The sequence below is a fragment of the Typopeltis vanoorti genome, chromosome 1, assembly GCF_054136105.1.
Source record: "Typopeltis vanoorti isolate ZY-2024b chromosome 1, IOZ_Tvanoo_1.0, whole genome shotgun sequence".
Taxonomy (NCBI): domain Eukaryota; kingdom Metazoa; phylum Arthropoda; class Arachnida; order Uropygi; family Thelyphonidae; genus Typopeltis; species Typopeltis vanoorti.
The window spans coordinates 14,405,421-14,426,261 of record NC_143549.1 but is presented as its reverse complement, the minus strand read 5'-3'; the positions used below and the strand labels follow the sequence as shown (position 1 = coordinate 14,426,261).

The 20,841-nt window shown below is 36.2% G+C and overlaps 1 protein-coding gene across 1 annotated transcript in view; it reads left to right on the top strand.

The window, feature by feature from the left end:
* The window catches only part of Vps35 (Vacuolar protein sorting 35), a 377,835-nt gene that overhangs the window by 244,654 nt on the left and 112,340 nt on the right, over positions 1-20,841 (top strand). Inside the window, exon 10 of the mRNA XM_090412498.1 lies at positions 4,969-5,124. Coding sequence (XP_090268624.1) covers positions 4,969-5,124 — 156 coding nt within the window. The remainder of the gene's footprint in view (positions 1-4,968; positions 5,125-20,841) is intronic.

Here is a 20,841-nt window from a genome sequence, read left to right as displayed (position 1 = left end):
TGGTACAACACCAGAGAAAATCGTTGCAAAGGTGGAGCAAGCTACCAGCACTCCTATCTCAGTATCTCCTATAATGCAAAACACATCTCCTTGCGGATATGTCCTCAATAAAGGTCGAAAGTAGTCTGAGTAGTGGCTCTTCCCTTAATGCATAACATTAGACATATCCACAAGGAGATGTGTTTTGCATTGTAGGATATACTGAGATAGGAGTGTTGGTAGCTTGCTCCACCTTTGCAACGAGTTGCCCTGGTGTTGTACCACCTTACCCCAGTCCTGAAGATACTTTCAGGCACAAACTTTGTTTGCTCATACTTGGATAAAGGATTAAACTAAATTTATTATACTCTAACCAAGTGAAAAATAAACTTTCAACATCTTTCTCTAAATCCAGAGTAATTTATTAAAAAAGGGTGGTACACCATTTGGCAACTCCTATAGGTAGAGATGACCTGCTAATGCTTCTGCCTGGTATCTCCACTTGGGCCTGGCTCCCACTGAAGAGACCTCAATAAAGGTCGAAACTAGTCTGGATAGTGGCCCTTCCCTTAATGCATAACATTAGACATATCTGCAAGGAGATGTGTTTTGCATTATAGGAGATACTGAGATAGGAGTGTTGGTAGCTTGCTCCACCTTTGCAACGAGTTGCCCTGGTGTTGTACCACCTTACTCCAGTCCTGAAGATACTCCAGTCCTGAAGATACTTTCAGGCACAAACTTTGTTTGTTCACACTTGGATAAAGGATTAAACTAAATTTATTATACTCTAACCAAGTGAAAAACAAACTATACACATAAACAACATAAAAGTGGAACTTCATAAACTGTCTAGAATCTTACCTGGATAGAATACACTTTCTCTCTCTAGAGACTAGTAGACTTTATGTTGGATGCTTGCAAATTAATTACAGCTTATAACTTAAACTGGAATTTTAATAACTTTAAGCAAAAGAAAAGGGTCCTTTCCTTCATGCTTACAAGGTGATCAGAATACATTATGAAAACTTATGGAGACAACTACCATGTTAGAGCAAACCTTTAGTTTAATATAAACCAAAATGAACACCCAACATTTTGACTTGCATATCAAGGTCATCATCTGGAGCATACACATATATACAAAGAAACAAGTTGCACTACAATCTACATGTGTGGAAAAGCTTATGTGTTTGTCACATGTTGAATTGGATTTTTATGGTATTGATGCGAACACAGTTTATTAAGAAAATAACTATTTATTAACTTAAAAGCTAATATTTCATTGGTATTATATCCAGCATCTTCAGAGCACACAAACACAGTTTGTTACGATAGTGAGACAACCACAATCTGGTGTAAGGGTGAGGCTAGTAATTGCAGTAGTATAAGTAATTGCAACGTGCAACACAAGACTAAAGTCTTAATTAGACACCATCTAAGTTATAAAAAAAAAAAAAAAAGCAGTAGTCCAAAGTTTTGCAAAAAATAAATATTAATTTGGTCTTAGGATGACTGTCTCCCAAATCTTTGGTAGATTTATACAGCCATACTTGTTAAGGTTTGGAGTATGTTTTAAGGCTTCTGTTGATTCCAGGAGCAACCTCTCTGACTTGTAGAAGCTTCTGTGCAGTACTTTTTTTTTTCCAGTTGATCCTGTGTGCAAGGGTATCCAAAGCATGGTCTGCCAGACCCGACTTGCCATAGTGAAATTATTGGCCTGACCTCTGGTGAGAAAAAAAAACCTTTTACTACATCAAAGCTAGAGTCCTATTATTATTTATTAGGTTACAAAATTAAATTGGGCTGGAGAGCAACACGTTTATATATATATATATGTATATATATAAACTATGTAAGTGTATGTATAAATTCCAACCAATTGGTATGGAATAGTTTCCAATAAAAGCTGAAAATTGCTTAAAGTCCTACTGGAAACTAAGTAGGCTGAATATGTGCCATCCAAATTCCTGGAATTTTTATGCCACCATTATTGTTGAGATTAGCGTGGTTAATCAGAATTTCATGTTAGAGCAAACCTTTAATATCACACCCTCAACACCCTATACCAAATTTTTGTTCATACCAGTTTTTGTATGATGTAAAGAGCAGGTACTTTGCCAATCAATTTGGTATAGGGTGTTGAGAGCATGATCTGAGAGTCCTGCTTCACCAAAATTGTTATATTTAATGTGTCTTTTGTGTTCTTTTTTATATATAGGGATTGTATGTTTAGTTTCACCAATATAAGGTAAGTTTAAAGGTGCAGTAGATGCGATAAGCTCCAGGATGTGCCAGTGGGAGTAGAGGATCCTTAGAGGTGTTGAATGTGGTTTTTAATTTTATAGGTGATTTAAAAGTAGCATTAAGATTATAATGGTGTAGGATTCTATTGATTTTTTTTTCTGATAATCCTTTAATGTATGGGATGGTTATGGTTTAACTGTAATCTATATTCTTTTTTGATGAAGTTTTATGAAGAATTTTATTAATAGTATTTTTGTTATAGCCATTATTTATAAATGTGTTGCTAATAATCTTTAGCTCTTGTTTAAGAGCTTGTTGATTAGAGCAAATTGTTATAGCTCTGTGTTTAAGGGTGTTAATGACTGCAAATTTTTGTGAGGGGTGGTGATATGATGAGTTAGCATGTGTATATTGGCCAGTATGTATCTGTTTCCAGTAAACCGTGAAGGATAGACTGCCTGGGAAGACGTGTAACCAGTGTATCCACGAACAGGAGCGAGTTCTGATTTTTAATTTCAATAGTAAATTGTATGCATTCATATTTGTTCAGGTGGCTAAGGAATGTGTTTAAAGTTTGTCAGTCGCGTGGCCAGATAACGAAAACATCGTCAACGTATCTAAGCCACATTGTAGGCTTTAGAGTAAAGGAATCAAGAGCACTTTGCTCAAAAGCTTCCATATAAAAGTTAGCAATTGGAGGGGGGGAATAGTGATGAGCCTATGGCCATATCTTCTTTTTGTAGGTAAAACTTATTTTGCTACACGAAGTAACCGGAACGTAGTACATAGACAAAGGGAGGGACGTAATGTTGGGCCAATTATTAGAAACTATTCTATACCAATTGGTTGGAATTTATGTATAAATGTTGCTCTCAAGCCCAATTTAATTTTGTAATAATAATAATAGGACTCTAGCTTTGATGTACTAAAGGTTTTTTTTCTTACCAGAGGTCAGGCCAATAATTGTTGTAACAGTTGGTCAGTAACTTTAGCAAACCATGTAGATTATAGTGCAGCTTGTTTCTTTGTATATATGTGTATGCTCCAGATGATGAACTTAATATGAAGGTCAAAATGTCGAGTGTTCAATTTGGTTTATATTAAATTAAAGTTTTGCTCTGCCATGGTAGTTGGCTCCATAATTTTTCATGATGCAAAAGAAAAGGGGGTGCTTAAGGGTCAAAGCTGTATAACTGAGCGGAGACCCTTCACACAGCTTCTAAAGGAATGCAGAGAACCAACCAGGGCTTCTGACCTAAGTTTAATCCTCACCTTCTTGTAGTGCACCTTGTTAGGTATCTACCTGGATACTGAATGAACGAGGATGGGCTGGCAATTTGGGATTTAGCTGACCACATTGTATTCTTATTGACTTAAACCACAATATACAATGATGGTACAACATGGCAGAATTTCATTTCGGCTGGGGCATCACCCAGTTAAACAAGACCATGTTGTTTTCACCAGGGAACCAGGGTGAACAGCAAAAAGTCAGCAACTGGAACAAATTCTAAAACACACCCCGACTCAACATTACCAGAGTTCAAGATCAGTATACTATCAACATAAGAAGCCTGAATGGCAAAGAAGTGGAGCTAGCTGAAGAATTGGATAAGTACCAGATCGACATAATAAAGGTTCTTCCTAGCAATAAATACAAAATGTTATATTCAGGCAATAACAATCAGATAAAAGGAGTAGCTATAGTATTCAACACAAAATAAGAGGCTAATCTTCTTGAATGGCAGGCAATATCAAGTAGAGTGATGTGGACAACATCAGAATGAGGAACTGGACAATGCAGTAATTTCTTGAAGCTTTAGAGAAAGCAACTGACACAATGAAAAAGGAAAAGTTGGTCTTTGTTGGAGATCTAAATAGCAGAGTAGGAAATGATTGTCATACTTACAAAAATATTTTAGGAACATTGGAGAAAAGAACAAAGCTGGTTATTACTAACACCATGTTCCAACATGAAAATGTGCACAAATTCACATGAAGAGAAAAGGCAAGGAATAAGAAAAAAGTCTCATTGATTATATTATTGTTGATAGTTGATAGTGCAGGACACTAAAGTGTACAGAAGATTTGAAATTGGAATTGATCACCATTTATTCTTAAGCAGGCTAAAACTGAATTTCATAATGAAAAGAGGAACATGTACAAAAGTTTCAAAGCAAATAAAAGTTGAGCAGCTCTCAACTTTTAGTCTGTGAACTGTAGACTAAAATACACAAACATTATTCAAGAAAAAATGAAAGAGTTTGAGAACATGAACCAAACCTTTGAAGTTCAGTGGCAAGCCCTGAAGAAACATTGATTGATTCAGCCAGAGAGGCATGTGGTGAGGTTGTCTGCAAGATGGGGTCTCAAATGATAATAATCAGTTTCCAGCTTGATTAACTCTTGGTACAGATTTCTAATCTTACCTAGGACGTATTTTCACTAAATTTTTGTGTGCAGTATGAGCTTTACCCGGTTCCAGTTTTTACACTTTTTTGCTGATCATCCAAGTGTTTTGTGAAACTGTTGAAGTGCAAGATAAATTTAGTGTCATTTGGCCAAATTGATATCAAAGCAATAAATATCCTTTAGTAGTTTTCTAAAGAAAAAATTAATCTTTTTCAAAAAAATTTGCTTAGTTTATTTTTGAATCAAAATTCAGTTTTTAATTTGAGATGATAATTAAATATTCAAGTTTTGCTTCTATAAATTGAGGTTTTTGTGTTTTCTCCCCTTAAGGTTGACCAGATTCTTCTTCTTGTGTCTCCATTAGTACAGAATCAATCTGATCAGCCTCAGGAAGATGATGATCCTGAAGATTTTGCAGAAGAACAAGGCCTTATGGGAAGATTTATTAACTTAATGAAAGCTGAGACTCCAGATCAACAATATTTGGTTAGATGGTGCAATAATGAATTATTGCAATCAATTTAATTTTAATTTTTTTTAATGAACTGCATGGTACAAGTAGATATGCTAATAATCATTAGACTGTCCGCACACTTCTTTCTGATACCATGTTTTTTCTTTTTTTACTCTGCCATACAAATTTTATTTTCTCAAATCACAGTAATATTTTACTGTTTCATGTTCTTCCTGTATAATATGAAGTAGTTATGTTTAATTAGTTTGTCTTTTAGACCACTATTCCAAGAGCAAACATTTCCATGCTCAAAAGACATAGCTAATACAGTCAGTTCTTGCTATAGCAGACACCATTATTTTAAATTGCCTGATATAATAAACCATGAAAAATTCAATAAATTAATCATCTTCCTTTGGGCTTAGAATTTTGCTGTAGTGAGACAGCCACAAACCTTCAGCATCTTCATATAATTGAGAGAAATGAAGCCCTCTTGCTCCCCTTCTCTAGGATCCTCTATGCTAGTGTCTTATACCCTGAAATCTGTGTTGATCATATAGTCATATGTCTTCTAATAAAGGATAAGGGGGTGGTGACTTTCTTATTCTTACTTGTTTACCAACATGTTTTCAACATCCAAATATCATAAAAAGATTCTGATGTTATTTTGCCCAACTTTTTTCCATATAGTCAGTGATAGTCATATTTGGAATGGATGCCTGAAGAGGCATTCATTGTTGAGCCTAAAGGCCAAAGTTTCAAAATTCTCTCTGAAGATTTTGTTATTTGGAAGCTGGCATGGCTCTTTTGGAAAAGCATGATCCAGATTTTGAAAGAAGTTCAATAGTAAATACTAACATTGTAAAGGATTGTGCCTGTTACATGAAAATCTACATAGATAATCTAACTCACAACATCAAACAGGTACTTCCGAAAAAGTCTAGCCCCATCAACACCAATCCAGTCTCTTCAAATGTAGAAGATACATACAGAAGACACAGTGCTGTGCCAATCCACCAACAGATGGCATTGGAGCACGTGAACTCATTCAATAAATTTTCCATACCATTAGATTTTTTTATTATTATTATTTCAGGCATAACTGCACTGTCTTCAAACTTCACCACAGTGCTTCAACTTATGGGCATTTTTGAGTTATGGCATCCCTCTGGAGCCAAAGGTGACATAACTCTGGGGTGGGACTATATAACTGCTGATGTTTATGTTTTTATTTGGTATATTTTCTGTATATTTATTAAATTATCTTAATATATTTATTGAGATATTTTAATATTAAAACAGACTGTAAAATGTTGCCAGAATAGCAACAAAAATTAATGGTAACCTGAACACTGATGCTAAGAACAAGAAGTGTGTCCCATTGAATAGAAACATTTTGGTGTTGCTCAATTTTATTTCTGTTATTATGAGAAATTAATGTTAGAAATGAATTAACTTTCAAAATATGAAGATTAAAATGTTTGAAAATCAAAAATGTCAAGATGCATAGAGAAGGACAAGAAAGATAAGCAGCAGAAAGAAGAAACAAAACACTAAAGTATGTAAAATATTATTGCATAATGATAATCAGATAAGTAAGGTAGAATATAAAAATAAATTGTGATTTGGTACTGTGATTTACTTAACACGTTCGCTGCCAACTACGAGTATACTCGTAGTTGGTAAACCAGCCACACAAGCCAGCTACGAGTATACTCGTATGACGCTTACTGCCGGCAATGAGATTACTGTACTGACCTTGAAGAAGTGAAAATGCTTGGCATGTAGAGCTAGCATCAAAACTGTGTATTCTCATAGATGGTATATGCTCTGCACAAGCCAACTATCAGTATACTCGTATGACGCTTACCGCCGGCAACGAGATTACCGTACTGACCTTGAAGAAGTGAAATTGCTCGGCGTACGGGAACAGACTCTGCCGAAGTAACATGGCAGCGAACATGTTAAAAATGTGCCTTTGATGATGTACTACCACTTTGAGTTTTCTGCAGGCAGAAATCAAAAATGTAACAAATGTAATTGAAAAAGAGAAAAAGTAAAAGATGATAGTTTCCATAGATGCAATTGATTTAATTAGTGATAAATACAGTATTGAGACAATATATGAAAGGACTGCTGGAAGAAGTAAGAATGCAAGTAAAAATCATTAGTTTTTTAAAGATATTAGAACTGAATTAAGAAGAGATATAATAGCAGATTTGATGCATAGAATATGTGTAAGGAAGGATGGATGGTTGTGAGTTTTTAGGAGTGTGAAGTGTGTTTGTAGAATGGATTTATATATGCTCTGGATACCTACCATCATTATAACAAGTTGGAACTGGACTGGCAGACTTTGGGCATCCTTTCACACAGATTAGATGAAAAATCCAAAACCAAAGTGCTACGTTATTACTAAATAGTTCAGGGAAATAACAACGTAGACTAGGATATACATTAAAATAACTTTTTAATACAAATCCAATATTTCGGCAACGTCACGTTGCCATTTTCAACAGGAACTTGTGAGCAAGACACGTGCACGCAGACACAGCAAACAGTAAATGAGGACAAAGCAGGAAGCTATTCTTTCTCCTAAAGTCCTACTGGTGCCCCCTAGCGAGCAATGTTGGTATTCTTGGGTGATTGGGCTGAGGTCTTCTGATGTAAGTTTCCCAAATTTGAGGCAGTCTCATGCAGCCAAATTTGTTGAGGTTTGGATTGTTTCTTAGGGCTGAGGCTGATTCCATGAAAAGCCTTTCATACTTGTATTTACTACGGTGAATGATCGTGGCTTTCTTCCACCGTATTCTATGGCAGGTGTCCAGAGCATGGTCTGCAAGACCAGAGTGGTTGTATTGGTGGAACCAGATGTAGTCCTTGTGTTCTGTAATTCTGATATTGGCTGTCCTGCCTGTTTGGCCAAAGTAGGACAGCTTACAGCTGCAAGGGACCTGGTATACACCAGGTAGGTCTGGGGTGGGGTGGGGGGGAGGTTGGTCTTTAGTGGAGCGGATAAGGGATGCCAATTTCTTATATGGTCTGTAACAAGAAGTTAAGCCGTGTTTTTTAGGATTTTTGTAATTTTTTCCGAGGTGCCTCTGATATAGGGTATGGTGATGGATTTAGAGTAATCCTTGTTGTGAGGGGGGAGGTGTGATTTATTGGTTTCAATATTTTTTGGATTGTTTTGGTAGGGTAGCCATTGGCTGAGAAAGTGTTGAGAATGTGGTTTAGTTCTGTGGTTAGGGCATTGTCATTTGAACAGATAACTTTAGCTCTGTTGTGTAGTGTCTTAATGACACCATATTGTTGTGAGGAAAGGTGGTGGGATTGTTGGTGAATGTATCTGCCTGTATGGGTGGGTTTTCTATAGACTGAGAAAACCAAGGTTCCATCAGGCTGGTGAGTGACTAGTGTGTCTAAGAAAGGAAGGCAGTTGTTTTTTTGTTCTTCCAAGGTGAATTTGATTCTGGGGTGTTGGTTGTTTAAGTGTGTTAGAAAGGAGAAGAGTGCATCGGAGCCATGTGGCCAAATAGCGAACACATCATCTACGTATCGAAGCCAAATGGTTGGTTTTTGTGGGGCAGAGTTTAAGGCTTTCTCTTCAAAAGTCTCCATATAAAAGTTGGCCAAGGGTAGGGAGAGTGGAGAACCCATGGCTGTCCCCTCTATTTGTTTGTAGAATTTTCCTTGCCAAACAAAATAGCCTGAGTTCGTTGTGAACTGAAATAGGGCTGTGATATCGGGAGGAAATTTAGCTTGGATTAGCTTTAAGGATTCTTTGAGCGGGACATTTATGAATAAAGAGGAGACATCAAAGCTGACCATTACGTCAGTGTGTTTGAGTGCAAGGTTTTCTATGCTGGCTTTGAAGTGGGCTGAGTTTTTTTATGTGTGAAGGTGTGTTGCCAGTATAGTGTGTGAGGGCTTTCTTTGGCCAAATGTTTAGCTAGTTTGTATGTGGGGGAATCAATGTCATCCACTATGGGACGTAATGGCACATTTTCCTTATGTATTTTTGGGTGTCCATAAATACGGTGGGGGGGGGGGGGTATGGAGTTAAATGGTTTTAATTTGTTAGTGACTTCCACAGGCCAAGAAGTGACCTTCTTAAGGAGCCTGTGGAGTTTTCTAATTTGTGAGTTGTTTGGATTGTACTCGATAGGGAGGTAAGTAGCCCCATCTAATAATAGAGCTTTCAGCTTACCTGTATAATCCTTTTGGTTAATCGCCGTTTCCTGAGTGATGCTAGCTCAGCTATCCACTCGAAGATGACCTTTCAAGCACCTTAAGCCACGAAATGTGGTCTATTTTTCACGACACCTTGTGCACTGCAGCGGAGAAAGAATTTAAAAAAGTACAAGATCGACACATCAAAAAATTTGAAAATTTAATAAAGAGGAATGCGATCTCGAAACCGCAACTTCCTACTGGAACGGTAGTCAACCTTTTGTCATGTATTGTGAAACCTGAAGCACTCGACGCCCTCTCACGTGGCCACAACTTCACCATTGTGCCCAGAAGAATACCTGCAGAGGATATTGTGATACAAGTTGAACGTGGGATACAACACCTTCCTAACCACGTCGCCAACGATATCAGACTGGATGTGGCTTATGTTCTGACCAAAGCAAAACCACCTAAAGCCAACATGCCCATTAAAGAAACTAAATCTCTACTGGAATTAAAGAAAAACAAGGAAATAATAATCACCAAAGCGGATAAAGGGAATGCCATAGTATTGCTTAACCGAAAGGATTATACAGGTAAGCTGAAAGCTCTATTGTTAGATCGGGCTACTTACCTCCCTATCGAGTACAATCCCACCAACTCCCAAATTAGAAAACTCCACAGGCTCCTTAAGAAGGTCACTTCTTGGCTTGTGGAAGTCACTAACAAATTAAAACTATTTAACTCCAATCTCCCCTCGTATTTATGGACTCCCAAAAATGCATAAGGAAAATGTGCCATTACGTCCCATAGTGGATAGCATTGATTCCCCCACATACAAACTAGCTAAACATTCGTGGAAGAAAGCCACGATCATTCACCGTAGTAAACACAAGTACGAAAGGCTTTTCACGGAATCAGCCTCAGCCCTAAGAAACAATCCAAACCTCAACAAATTTGGCTGCATGAGACTGCCTCAAATTTGGGAAACCTACATCAGAAGACCTCAGCCCAATCGCCCAAGAATACCAACATTGCCCAGGGGGCACCAGTAGGACTTTAAGAGTAAGAATAGCTTCCTGCTTTGTCCTCATTTACTGTTTGCTGTGCCTGCGTGCACATGTCTGGCTCACAAGTTCCTGTTGAAAATGGCAATGTGACGTTGCCGAAATATTGGATTTGTATTAAAAAGTTATTTTAATGTATATCCTAGTCTACATTGTTATTTCCCTAAACTATTTAGTAATAATGCATAACCAACGTCTAAGCCTTTCCACTAGAACAAAGTGCTACATAAAATCATTACAGATCAGCAACTATGAAACATTTCCTAAACCATAAGTATAGCTACCTTTTTTCAAAAATTTGTGAAACAGTTCATTTTAATGTTGAATTAATATATGTAAAAACTCCTCTTTATCTATCAATAATGACACTGAATTAAGATTTTCTTAATTTGTTCCAAATTATTATTTTTACTTTTTATTTTTTGTCCATTTCAATTTTTAGCATTATTTACAATATTCATACTCTTCCATACTTGGACAAAAAATTTTTTAAGAAAGTTGACAAATCTTGGCATTCTGTAAAATTTATGTTTTGCAGAATGGTTTGTAACATGAGTACAGTCGAACCTGGTTATACTGAGCACCACAGGACCCAAAAAATTTCCTCCTTATAACCATTACTCATTATATCAGTGATATCCCTCCTATTTTTTTAAAAAAAATTCTCAATAACTTGAAAAAAATTATTCAAAAAAACAAAAGTATTAGAGAGAAAAAATAATACAATTACATACTTTGATATTTGAAACATGTTTCATTAATCCATGACATCTTTTGACTACTTGTATATGGAAATATGACTTCTGCATTACTTCTGGGTCTGGCTCTCACTGATGAGACCTCAATAAAGGTTGAAACTGGTCTGGGTAGTGGCCCTTTTCATAATGCATAGATTTATACATGTCCGTAAGGATATGCGCATTGCATTACTTAAGCAATGCAATGTTAACATTACATGAGTAACATTACATTACCTCTATATACAAGTAGCCCAGTCATAATGCTACTTCACATGCAAATTTTTATTTGCTTACACTTGGATAAAGGATTAAATCAAGAATATAATTTCTTGGCTTAATTTATATTAAGCCAAGAAATTATTATTATTTGAATGAATATGTTTATATAAACTGCAATTCACTTCCATAATTTTAAAACAATACCAATTCATAAAAAAAAGTTCAGTTAATCTTTTCAAAAACTAACATAGCATTGTTATGTTGGTTTTTAATCAATCCAGCCAGCCACTGTTACATATAAAATCATGACATCCAAATTGTTTAGCAAATTTTTCTGCTAGAGTTTTCAGGATTGGAGTGTCTGTTGTGAGAATCCAGCACTTCTTTGTGTAGCAAACCATTGCAGCAGTGCTTCATTGATGTTTCTAGGCTTGCACCTCCCCTCCTTTCCCCTCCCCCCCCATTTAGGTTGTTTCCCAGTGCCGATATGTAAGCATCTTTATTATTCCACAATGTTGATGAGGACAAAGAAAACTTTTTACATGCTTCATCATTTTTTACACTGCATTCTAACTCTCAAATAATTTCAACTTTCTCAAGAATCTTAGAGAAACTTCCTTTTAGTTGGCAAGTTTCTGATGGAAGGGTTTGTTTTTAATTGATTTTACAGTCATGGCAGTCTTTAGGTAAAGTGAGGGAGGAAAGCTGGAGTCTAGACACTGGAGAGGTAGGTAGTGAGGGGTTAGTTTCCAAGGACAAGGTTAAGTTATGGACTGGCCAGTAATCTGATAAAGATGGTCATAAAAACTAAGTCACTCCTTTCATTTTTGTCTATTCCAAGAACTATCTCAGCAATTAAGAATGCATAGTTAACATGTTTTCATAGTTTAACAAAATTTGTATGATATATATCCATATAGTATGGATATATATTCTAAAAAGTAAGCAATTGTATGGGAATATGTATACTGTATCTTTCAGATGTAAGACACACCAGACTATAAAATGCACCCCAAATTTATGAGGCAGTTTTTAGAAAAAAATATATTTGTTTTACTTACGCCACATTTTTTTAAAAGACTTCATAATCGTCTCGTCTGTTCAAAAACTCATACGCTTGCCCACTAACTACTATTGACACCAGTAAAGTTTTCATGTGTAAATCAGGGATTCCCACATATGCAGTGAGACGTGTTTGACTTGCATCAAAAATGTGGGAATCCATGACTTACCCCATATCACCTACCTTCAGACCATAACATGCACCCCAATTCTAAGTAGATTTCTCTACATAAAAAGATGTTTGATGGTTCAAAAAATATGGTAAATTAAAATAATTAAGTCTATTGCTTATTACAGCTGTGGTCTCATTACAACAAAGAATGTAGTTTCTTGTATTACCCAATTTATGGTATATTCTGGCATTAATATAGTCATCGACTGTAGTTATCATTATTAGATTAAGGAAATTAGTGTTTTTTTCATATTCAGTTAAAATGCCTATTGCCTGTCATCCTAATTAAGAAATCTGCTTACCACTCTCCACACACACCCCTACAAATGACACTTACACAATTTCCACAGATGACCCCTAGTTCTCTGTCATATATTGAAAAATATTAAAAGTTTCTATCATGCCCCCCTTTTCTGCTTATTAACTAAACTTTGTAATCCACAAACCTTCAACCTATCCTTGTAGGGAGTATTCCACAGATCTGTCACCATCTTGGTCACTCGTCCCGTCCCTGAATCTTTTCACCACCTCCTGGTCCTCAAGAAACCCAGGTGATTTGTGTGTAATAGTCAACATATGGCTGAATCATAGTCTTATAAAGAGGAAGAATTACTTATAATAAGTTTAGTTTAATCCTTTATCCAAGCATGAGCAAACAAAGTTTGCACCTGAAAGTATCTTCAGGACTGGGGTAAGGTAGTGCAACACCAGGCAACTTGTTGCAAAGGTGGAGAAAGATCTCATCACTCGTATCTCAGTATCTCCCATAATGCAAAGCACATGTCCTTGCGGATATGTGTAATGCTATGCATTAAGGCAAGGGCCACTACCCATACCGGTTTCGACCTTTATTGAGGTCTCGTCAGTGGGAGCCTACCTTACCCCAGTCCTGAAGATACTTTCAGGTGCAAACTTTGTTTGCTCACATTTGGATAAAGGATTAAACCAAACTTATTATAATCTAACCAAGTGAAAAATAAACTCTCAACATCTTTCTCTGAATCCGGAGTAATTTAATAATAAGGTTGCACACCCTTTGGCAACTCCTATAGGTTAGGAGGACCTCTCATTGCTTCTGCCTTTGTATCTCCACTACTGGGCCTCGCTCCCACTGACGAGACCTCAATAAAGGTCGAAACCGGTATGGGTAGTGGCCCTTGCCTTAATGCATAGCATTACACATATCTGCAAGATGTGCTTGGCATTATGGGAGATACTGAGATACGAGTGATGAGAGCTTTCTCCACTTTTGCAACAAGTTGCCTGGTGTTGCACTACCTTACCCCAGTCCTGAAGATACTTTCAGGCGCACACTTTGTTTACTCACACTTGGATAAAGGATTAAACTAAACTTATTATAATCTAACCAAGTGCAAAACAAACTCTCAAGAATTACTTATCTTTACTTGTTTGTGTTTTTTCAACATTTAAATAATTCATTGAGCTATTTTACCAACTTTTGCAATATGCCCTCTGAACTTTAATTCTGAAATTTTAATTTTAATGCATTTTAATTCTGAAAGCTGCTAAGCCTTTAATCTTTTTAACACTTTTATGCATATTTGCTGCTGTTCATTGCGATATCTCCTTCCAGGAGATATTAGTCAAAACCTCTCAAGAAAGCAGTGCAACAATACTGTTCAATGTCAGTTGAGAGTTTATTTTTAAATAAACTTTGATATCAGAGTGGGATTTCTTCCTACATCCTGAATATAGCCTGAATGCAGGCCATATTCTGGATGTAGACTAGACTGACAAAGTGAGGTAGGAATGCTTAATGCAATTAAGCATTCCCACCTTCAAGAGGCTGAGAACAGTTGGTACAACAATGCTTAGTGCAAACCATCCACTGAGGAATTAATACTAAAAATAGAAATAATAATAAATTATCAAAGTGCAATTTATGACTGTCCCACCTTCTCACAATTACATATCTTTGAATGCTCTGAGTTAGTCTTCCTTTCATTGGAAAAGATTAAGGAATCAAATGAGTAAATGTGGCCTTATGATAAAAAAAACTACCACAAATTATTCCTTTTGCTTGAAATTCCTGTAGTTAAGAGAAATGTTATAAGCACTATCTCTACACAAAAGGAAAAGTTTCTTGAAATGCCCATAGGAAGAAGTAAATACCTTTGCATTCTCTCAGGAATCCAAAATTACTGAAAATGTCCAGTATTCCTGATTGATCTCATAATATTTTGTATTTCCTGAAGAAAAAGATAGTTTGTAATTCCCAAAAAGCAAAAAATATAAGACTGAGAAAAGTATAACTTACAATCAAACATGAAGCATAGATACATACTTGTCTCTGATTTCTTTGACAATGCTCTTTCCTCTATTTCTAAAGTTTTTCAAAAGCCTATAGAACACTTTCCTGATATTTATCTTCTATATTCTTACCAAAGTCTTTCCATGGCTTTTGTTTAGCTGCTTTTAAACTTAGCTCTTATAAAGTTACTTTACATCTTGCACGTGTAGCAAAAATTATATAGAAATTTATGTAAAAACTCTAATATACTTCATCCAGTGTTACATGGACTTCATCAGGGAGACAGACCATTAACAACATTCAAAAGATGAATCACAATAATGAGTTATGATTCATATACATACTAGCTAATGTCTTGTTTGTAGCTGAAGTATGTGATACTACACTATTAGAGTTCAAAAGAACAATTGTAAGGAGTTGCATAGATAAAAGAAAAAAAAAAACACAACTTATGAACAGTTATAGTGATCAGTTTCCAAAACTTGGATATTGCATGCAGTCTGATCAGTTCAGTTTTGGACGATTTCAAAGTGCAATTCCTGTAGTTAAGAGTTCGTAGAGTTTCACATGTTTCTAGGAAAAGATTATTGAATTTGAACTTGCTGGAATGAAGAAATATCTAGTCTGGTTCCAAAGAAATCTGTGCCCAGTGTCAATAGTGTGTGAAGCAAGGCTAGACGTGTTGGATTCCAAAAATCAAATATCGTCTTGATGTTCTTCAATTCTAATCAATTTAGAAAGGCCAGCTTGTCCATAATAACAAAGATGGCATGAGCAGGGCACTTGATAGACACCTGTTAAAGAAAGAGGTAGTAATGCATCCTTTGTGGATGATAGAAAAGAAAACAGTTTATGAACTGGTTTAAAGGAAGTATATAGATTGAATTGAGGATAGATTGAAGTGAGTTTTTGAAGAATCCTTGCTATTTGTTCTGCTGTTTGTTTAGGGTAGGGTATTGAAATTCTTTTCAGATCAGATTGTAGTCTGGTGGAGAGATGATAATGAATTTTTTAAATATCAGATTGCTTTTAATTTTATTCAGTTCATCTAACTAAAGGGGCTCAGAAGAGCAGATCGTATGAGCTCTATGTATATGACTCTTGATAATACCATTTTTTGTGATGAATGATGATGATGATGGGAGGATGAGTGAATGTATCTCCTAGCAAAACTTGGCTTACAATAAACTGAAAATTCAACATGACATGTGGGATTACAAATAATTAAGATATCCAAGAAGGGTTGTTGGTTATTGTATTCAAGTTCAGTAGTGAACTGAACTTGATATAGGAGTACAAGTAGTATATTTTCTCTAGGAACAGACGTAATTCTGAATCTGTGGGACCAGATTGCAAATATATTAACAAAATGTAACCATGTACAAGGCTGAGAGAATATAGTGCCAGTTCTTTTTCTAGATGTTCCATAAAATAATCTTCTAAGGCTTGTGAGATAGTACTGCATATTGCTGTTCCTTCTGTTTGCATGAACAACTTATTCCACTCAAAATAGCTTGCATTGATGGTGAATTTAAATAGGTTAATAATTATTATTATTGTTATTGGAAGTTTATTTTCCACTTGGTTAGACTATAATAAATTTAATTTAATCCTTTATACAAGTGTATGCAAACAAAGTTTGTGCCTGAAGTATCTTCAGGACTGAGGCAACTCATAGTAAAGGTGGACCAAGCTCTCATCACTCCTTGTCTTAGTATCTCCCATAATGCAAAGCACATCTCCTTGTGGACATGTATAATGCTATGCATTAAGGAAAGGGCCACTACCCAGACCGGTTTCGACCTTTATTGTGGTCTCGTCAGTGGGAGCCAGACCTAGAATTGGTGATACTAAGGCAGAAGCAATCTTCCAACATCTTTCTCTAAATCCAGAGTAATGTAATAATAAGGTGGTACACCTTTTGGCAACTCTGTAAGTAAATATGACCTCTCCATTGCTTTTGCCTTAGTATCACCAATTCTGGGTCTGGCTCCCACTGACGAGACCTCAATAAAGGTTGAAACTGGTCTGGGTAGTGGTCCTTCCCTTGATGAATTGACAACCATCGTCTTTTGTTCACACTGTCAATTTATATAAGTCATCATGTAAGATATCTATATCACCTTTATCAACTATTGCCTCTTCCCTAGTTTTGCATAATCGGCAAACAACCGAATATCCCCCTTTAAATATTCCACTATATCGTTAATGTACAAATTAAAGAGTAGTGGTCCTAATACAGAGCCTGCCCTGGGGCACTCCACTTGTCACCCTCATTCCCCTTGATTCGCTCTACCATACACACTATCTGATGTCTATCAGCTTCACATCCAGTTCCATTTGCTCCAACTTATGTAATAGTTTTCTATGCAGTATTCTGTCAAATGCCTTTGCAATTGTATTTGCAATCATAGCCATTTCCTTTATCCAATTCTTCTGTCATCTTATTATAAAATGTGAATTAATTACTGAGGCAGGATCTACTATTTACAAAGCCATGCTATTCTTATAGAGAATCATATTCCTATCCACCTATTGCTGAATTTTAACCAGCTTTTCCATACTTTAGCCACCACTCTAGAGATACTAATTTGTCTGTAATTTGCTACTTCGGTCTTGGAGTCTCCTTTATGTAATCAAAAATCTTACTGTCTTTTAACTCCCTTGGAACCTTGCCAGAGCTGAGACTTAGGTTAAACAACTTCATCAGAGGCACTGCCAATTCACTTGCACATTCTCGTAGCACATGAGCTAACATGCTGTCCAGGCCATTGCTGTATTTACATTGATATTTTTCAATATACTGACCTTGCAAAGTGTTCACTTAGTAACTGAACTATTTCTTCTGCCACTTTTCTGCCATCATCACTGAGTAAAGTTATCTTTTCATAATCATTCTTTCTCTTACTTGCTGCATAGCAAAAAAAAAAAAACTCCTCCATTTTGGAGTTACTCTGGCCTGCTTAGCTAATTTTCTCTCAATCTGATTTAGTCTTCTATAGCATACTAGTTATACTGTTTATGGGCATGCTGTTAAAGTTATTGTTTATATCCCTTCCACAGTGCTTTTTTTTTTGCAGCTCCTATATATTGCTTGTCCTCCACTTAATATCCTTACTCTGTTTATCCTCCTCACTCTGGGTAAGCACTCTGATAATACTGCCTTGCTAAAATAATAGCCTGCTTCTCATGCACTAGTGACATTCATTCCATGGAGTTTCTTATGCCATGGCACTGTAAGGAACTACATGGCTTTGTAGTTCTTTATAAACCCTTTATCTGAAATGACCACATGTTGAACAATCTTCCAGAACAAGACTGGATGATCACTTTCTCCGATTGGAATTAGAAATCTAAAACTACTACTGTAGTTAGATATTCTGATGCTATTACCAGATCCAACACTTTCAAATCCCTGGTCACCATCACATACAATACTGTCTCTTTTCTCCCAGTTTCTTGCACTTGTATGCTTTGTACTTCTGTACAAAAGATCCATCCTTCTCTACCACATGCCAATCATTTCTCCAGTCACTCAAGCTTCCATTTTATCCTGTGAAGGAGTCTGCATAAGTGTGCAATTTCTTTCTGCACTGGCATCTGATCATCCTCTTGATTACTTTCAACCACTTCAAACTCTCATTAGTATTTTGTGCACTATCATTCACTGCTTCTGCTACATTCTCCACAACACTTCCACAATCCTGCCTTATATTTATAATATCCGTCACTTCATTCTTTCACTCCCAACGTGACTCTCATTTCTTACACTCTTACGAAACATTTCTGACAAATATTCTCTACATTCTTGCTATCATACCACAAACTGTTCACTCTCGGTAACGTATACATTAAACACACACACTACATTGCACTTTGATATCAGTAAACATCGATGTCTTAGTTTTCATTTTTCTTGTACGCATTGGTGTTATAATGAAGAACGGTTTTTGAACATTATTGAAGGAATATCACATAATAATAGTCGAGACTAAACAGCACTACTTAACAACACAGTCAAAAATAAACAAAATACCACTGCCTTTATTTTAACCATATCTCCCATCCCTATTAGAAAATAATATCCTCAGGGAAATCAGATTCTAAAAACCAAACAGTCTTTTGGTGACATGTTGGCAAAAAGTGAGACTACATCAAAAGAAACCGTAATTTCATTCGTAGATTGTGTATGAATTATGACTCATTATTGTGATTCATCTTTTGAATGTAGTTAATGGTCTGTCTTCCTGACAAAGTCCACATAATGTTGGAAGAAATAACATTGAAGTTTTTAAATAAAATTCTATATAATTTTTCTATGTGTGTAAGCTGTAAAGATACTTTATAATGTTAAGTGCACATGTCCCATTAACAGTATTAACTCTTACATTTTAGGGTGTCTGCTGACTTATTTGCTAGGAACTTTCAGTATGATTTCATCTTTCCCAAAACTTCTTGAACATCTTATGTACACTATGGTGTTCTTATTTTTTATTCTTGTGGACAACTTGGCCATATACCTTTCTTGCTGAATCAACCAATGTTTTCTTCAGAGTTTGCCAGTGAAATATTTGATTCTTGTTTTCAAATTGTTTCATTTTTTTTTTTTAATCAATAATGTTTGTATAGTTCAGTGTGCACATAGTTGCTAGTCTGGTTGGCTGAGTGGTTAGCATATCCACTCTTCAAAAAGGCATGCTGCAGATTCGAATCCCACAGTGGCCATGTTTGTGATTGTCTTTTAGGTGAAAGATGAATTTCATTGCCTGGTGTGAGACCATTTAGTGGAAGCCTAAAGTGACTTGAAAAATTTCCATGTTTGATCTCTAGAGTGGGGTGCTCAAGGGTCAAAGCTGTATAACTGAGAGGAGACCTCCACATAGCCTTTAAAGGAATGTAGAGAACCGACCAGGGCTTCTGAAATAATGTCGAATCCTCTCCATCTCGTGGTGCACCCTGTTGAATGTTATTGCCTGAATATAACATCTTATACTTATTACTTAGTAGCCTGCTTTTATCTTTGTTGTAGTAATGCGAATTATGTCCATGTGGTACCTTTTCCAGTTCTTCTAGTTTAGTTTCCTTTCATTAATATTTCTTATATTGATGATTTCTGTCTTCTGTTCTTATAACATTGGGTTTATTCTTCTTCTACATGTTAAGTTTTAATTTGTTCTAGTAACTGGCTTCTCACTGTTTGTCTTAGTTCACCGACAAAACAGTTATAACCTATTTTTGCCATTTTCACTTGGACCACTTTTTCCATTTCCTTTGTCACCTGTCTGCTCAATAAATTTCCATAGAATTCCATCACTTCTTCCTTAGGAGAATTTTCCAATTTTTAAACTTTGCCCACATAATTTTACTTGAAACTATCTTCTAGTCAATAAGTTTATCATCATGTCTGGTGTCAAGTGCTATCACTACTGCTTCCTTTCCTTGATCATTATTGCCCAAATATACCAACCTTTACTTATTATAAATTAGGATCTATAATTGTTTTTACAAATTAAAATTTAGCAAAAACCAGGGGTGCTTAAGAGTCAAAGCTGTATAACTGAGAGGAGACCTCCACATAGCCTTTAAAGGAATGCGGAGAACCGACCAGGGCTTCTGACCTAATGTCCAATCCTCACCTTCTCGTGGTGCATCCTGTTGGGTATCTACTTGGATACTGAACGAACGAGGATGGGCTGGCAATTTGGGATTTAGCCGACCAAATTGTATTCTTATTGGTTAAACCAAAATAAAAAATGATGGTACAACATGACAAAATTTCATGCCGGCTGGGGCATCGCCCGGTTAAACAAGGCCCCCGTTGTTTTTGCCAGGGAACCAGGGCGAACAACGATAAGTCAGCTACTGGAACAAATCTGAAAACCAACCCCAACTCAACATCACCAGAGTTAAAGATCGGTACTATCAACGTAAGAAGCCTGAATGGCAAAGAAATGGAGCTAGCTGAGGAATTAGATAAGTACCAGATCGACATAATAGGGGTGACTGAAACAAAAAAGACCAAAACTGGTGAGATCTTTCTGAGT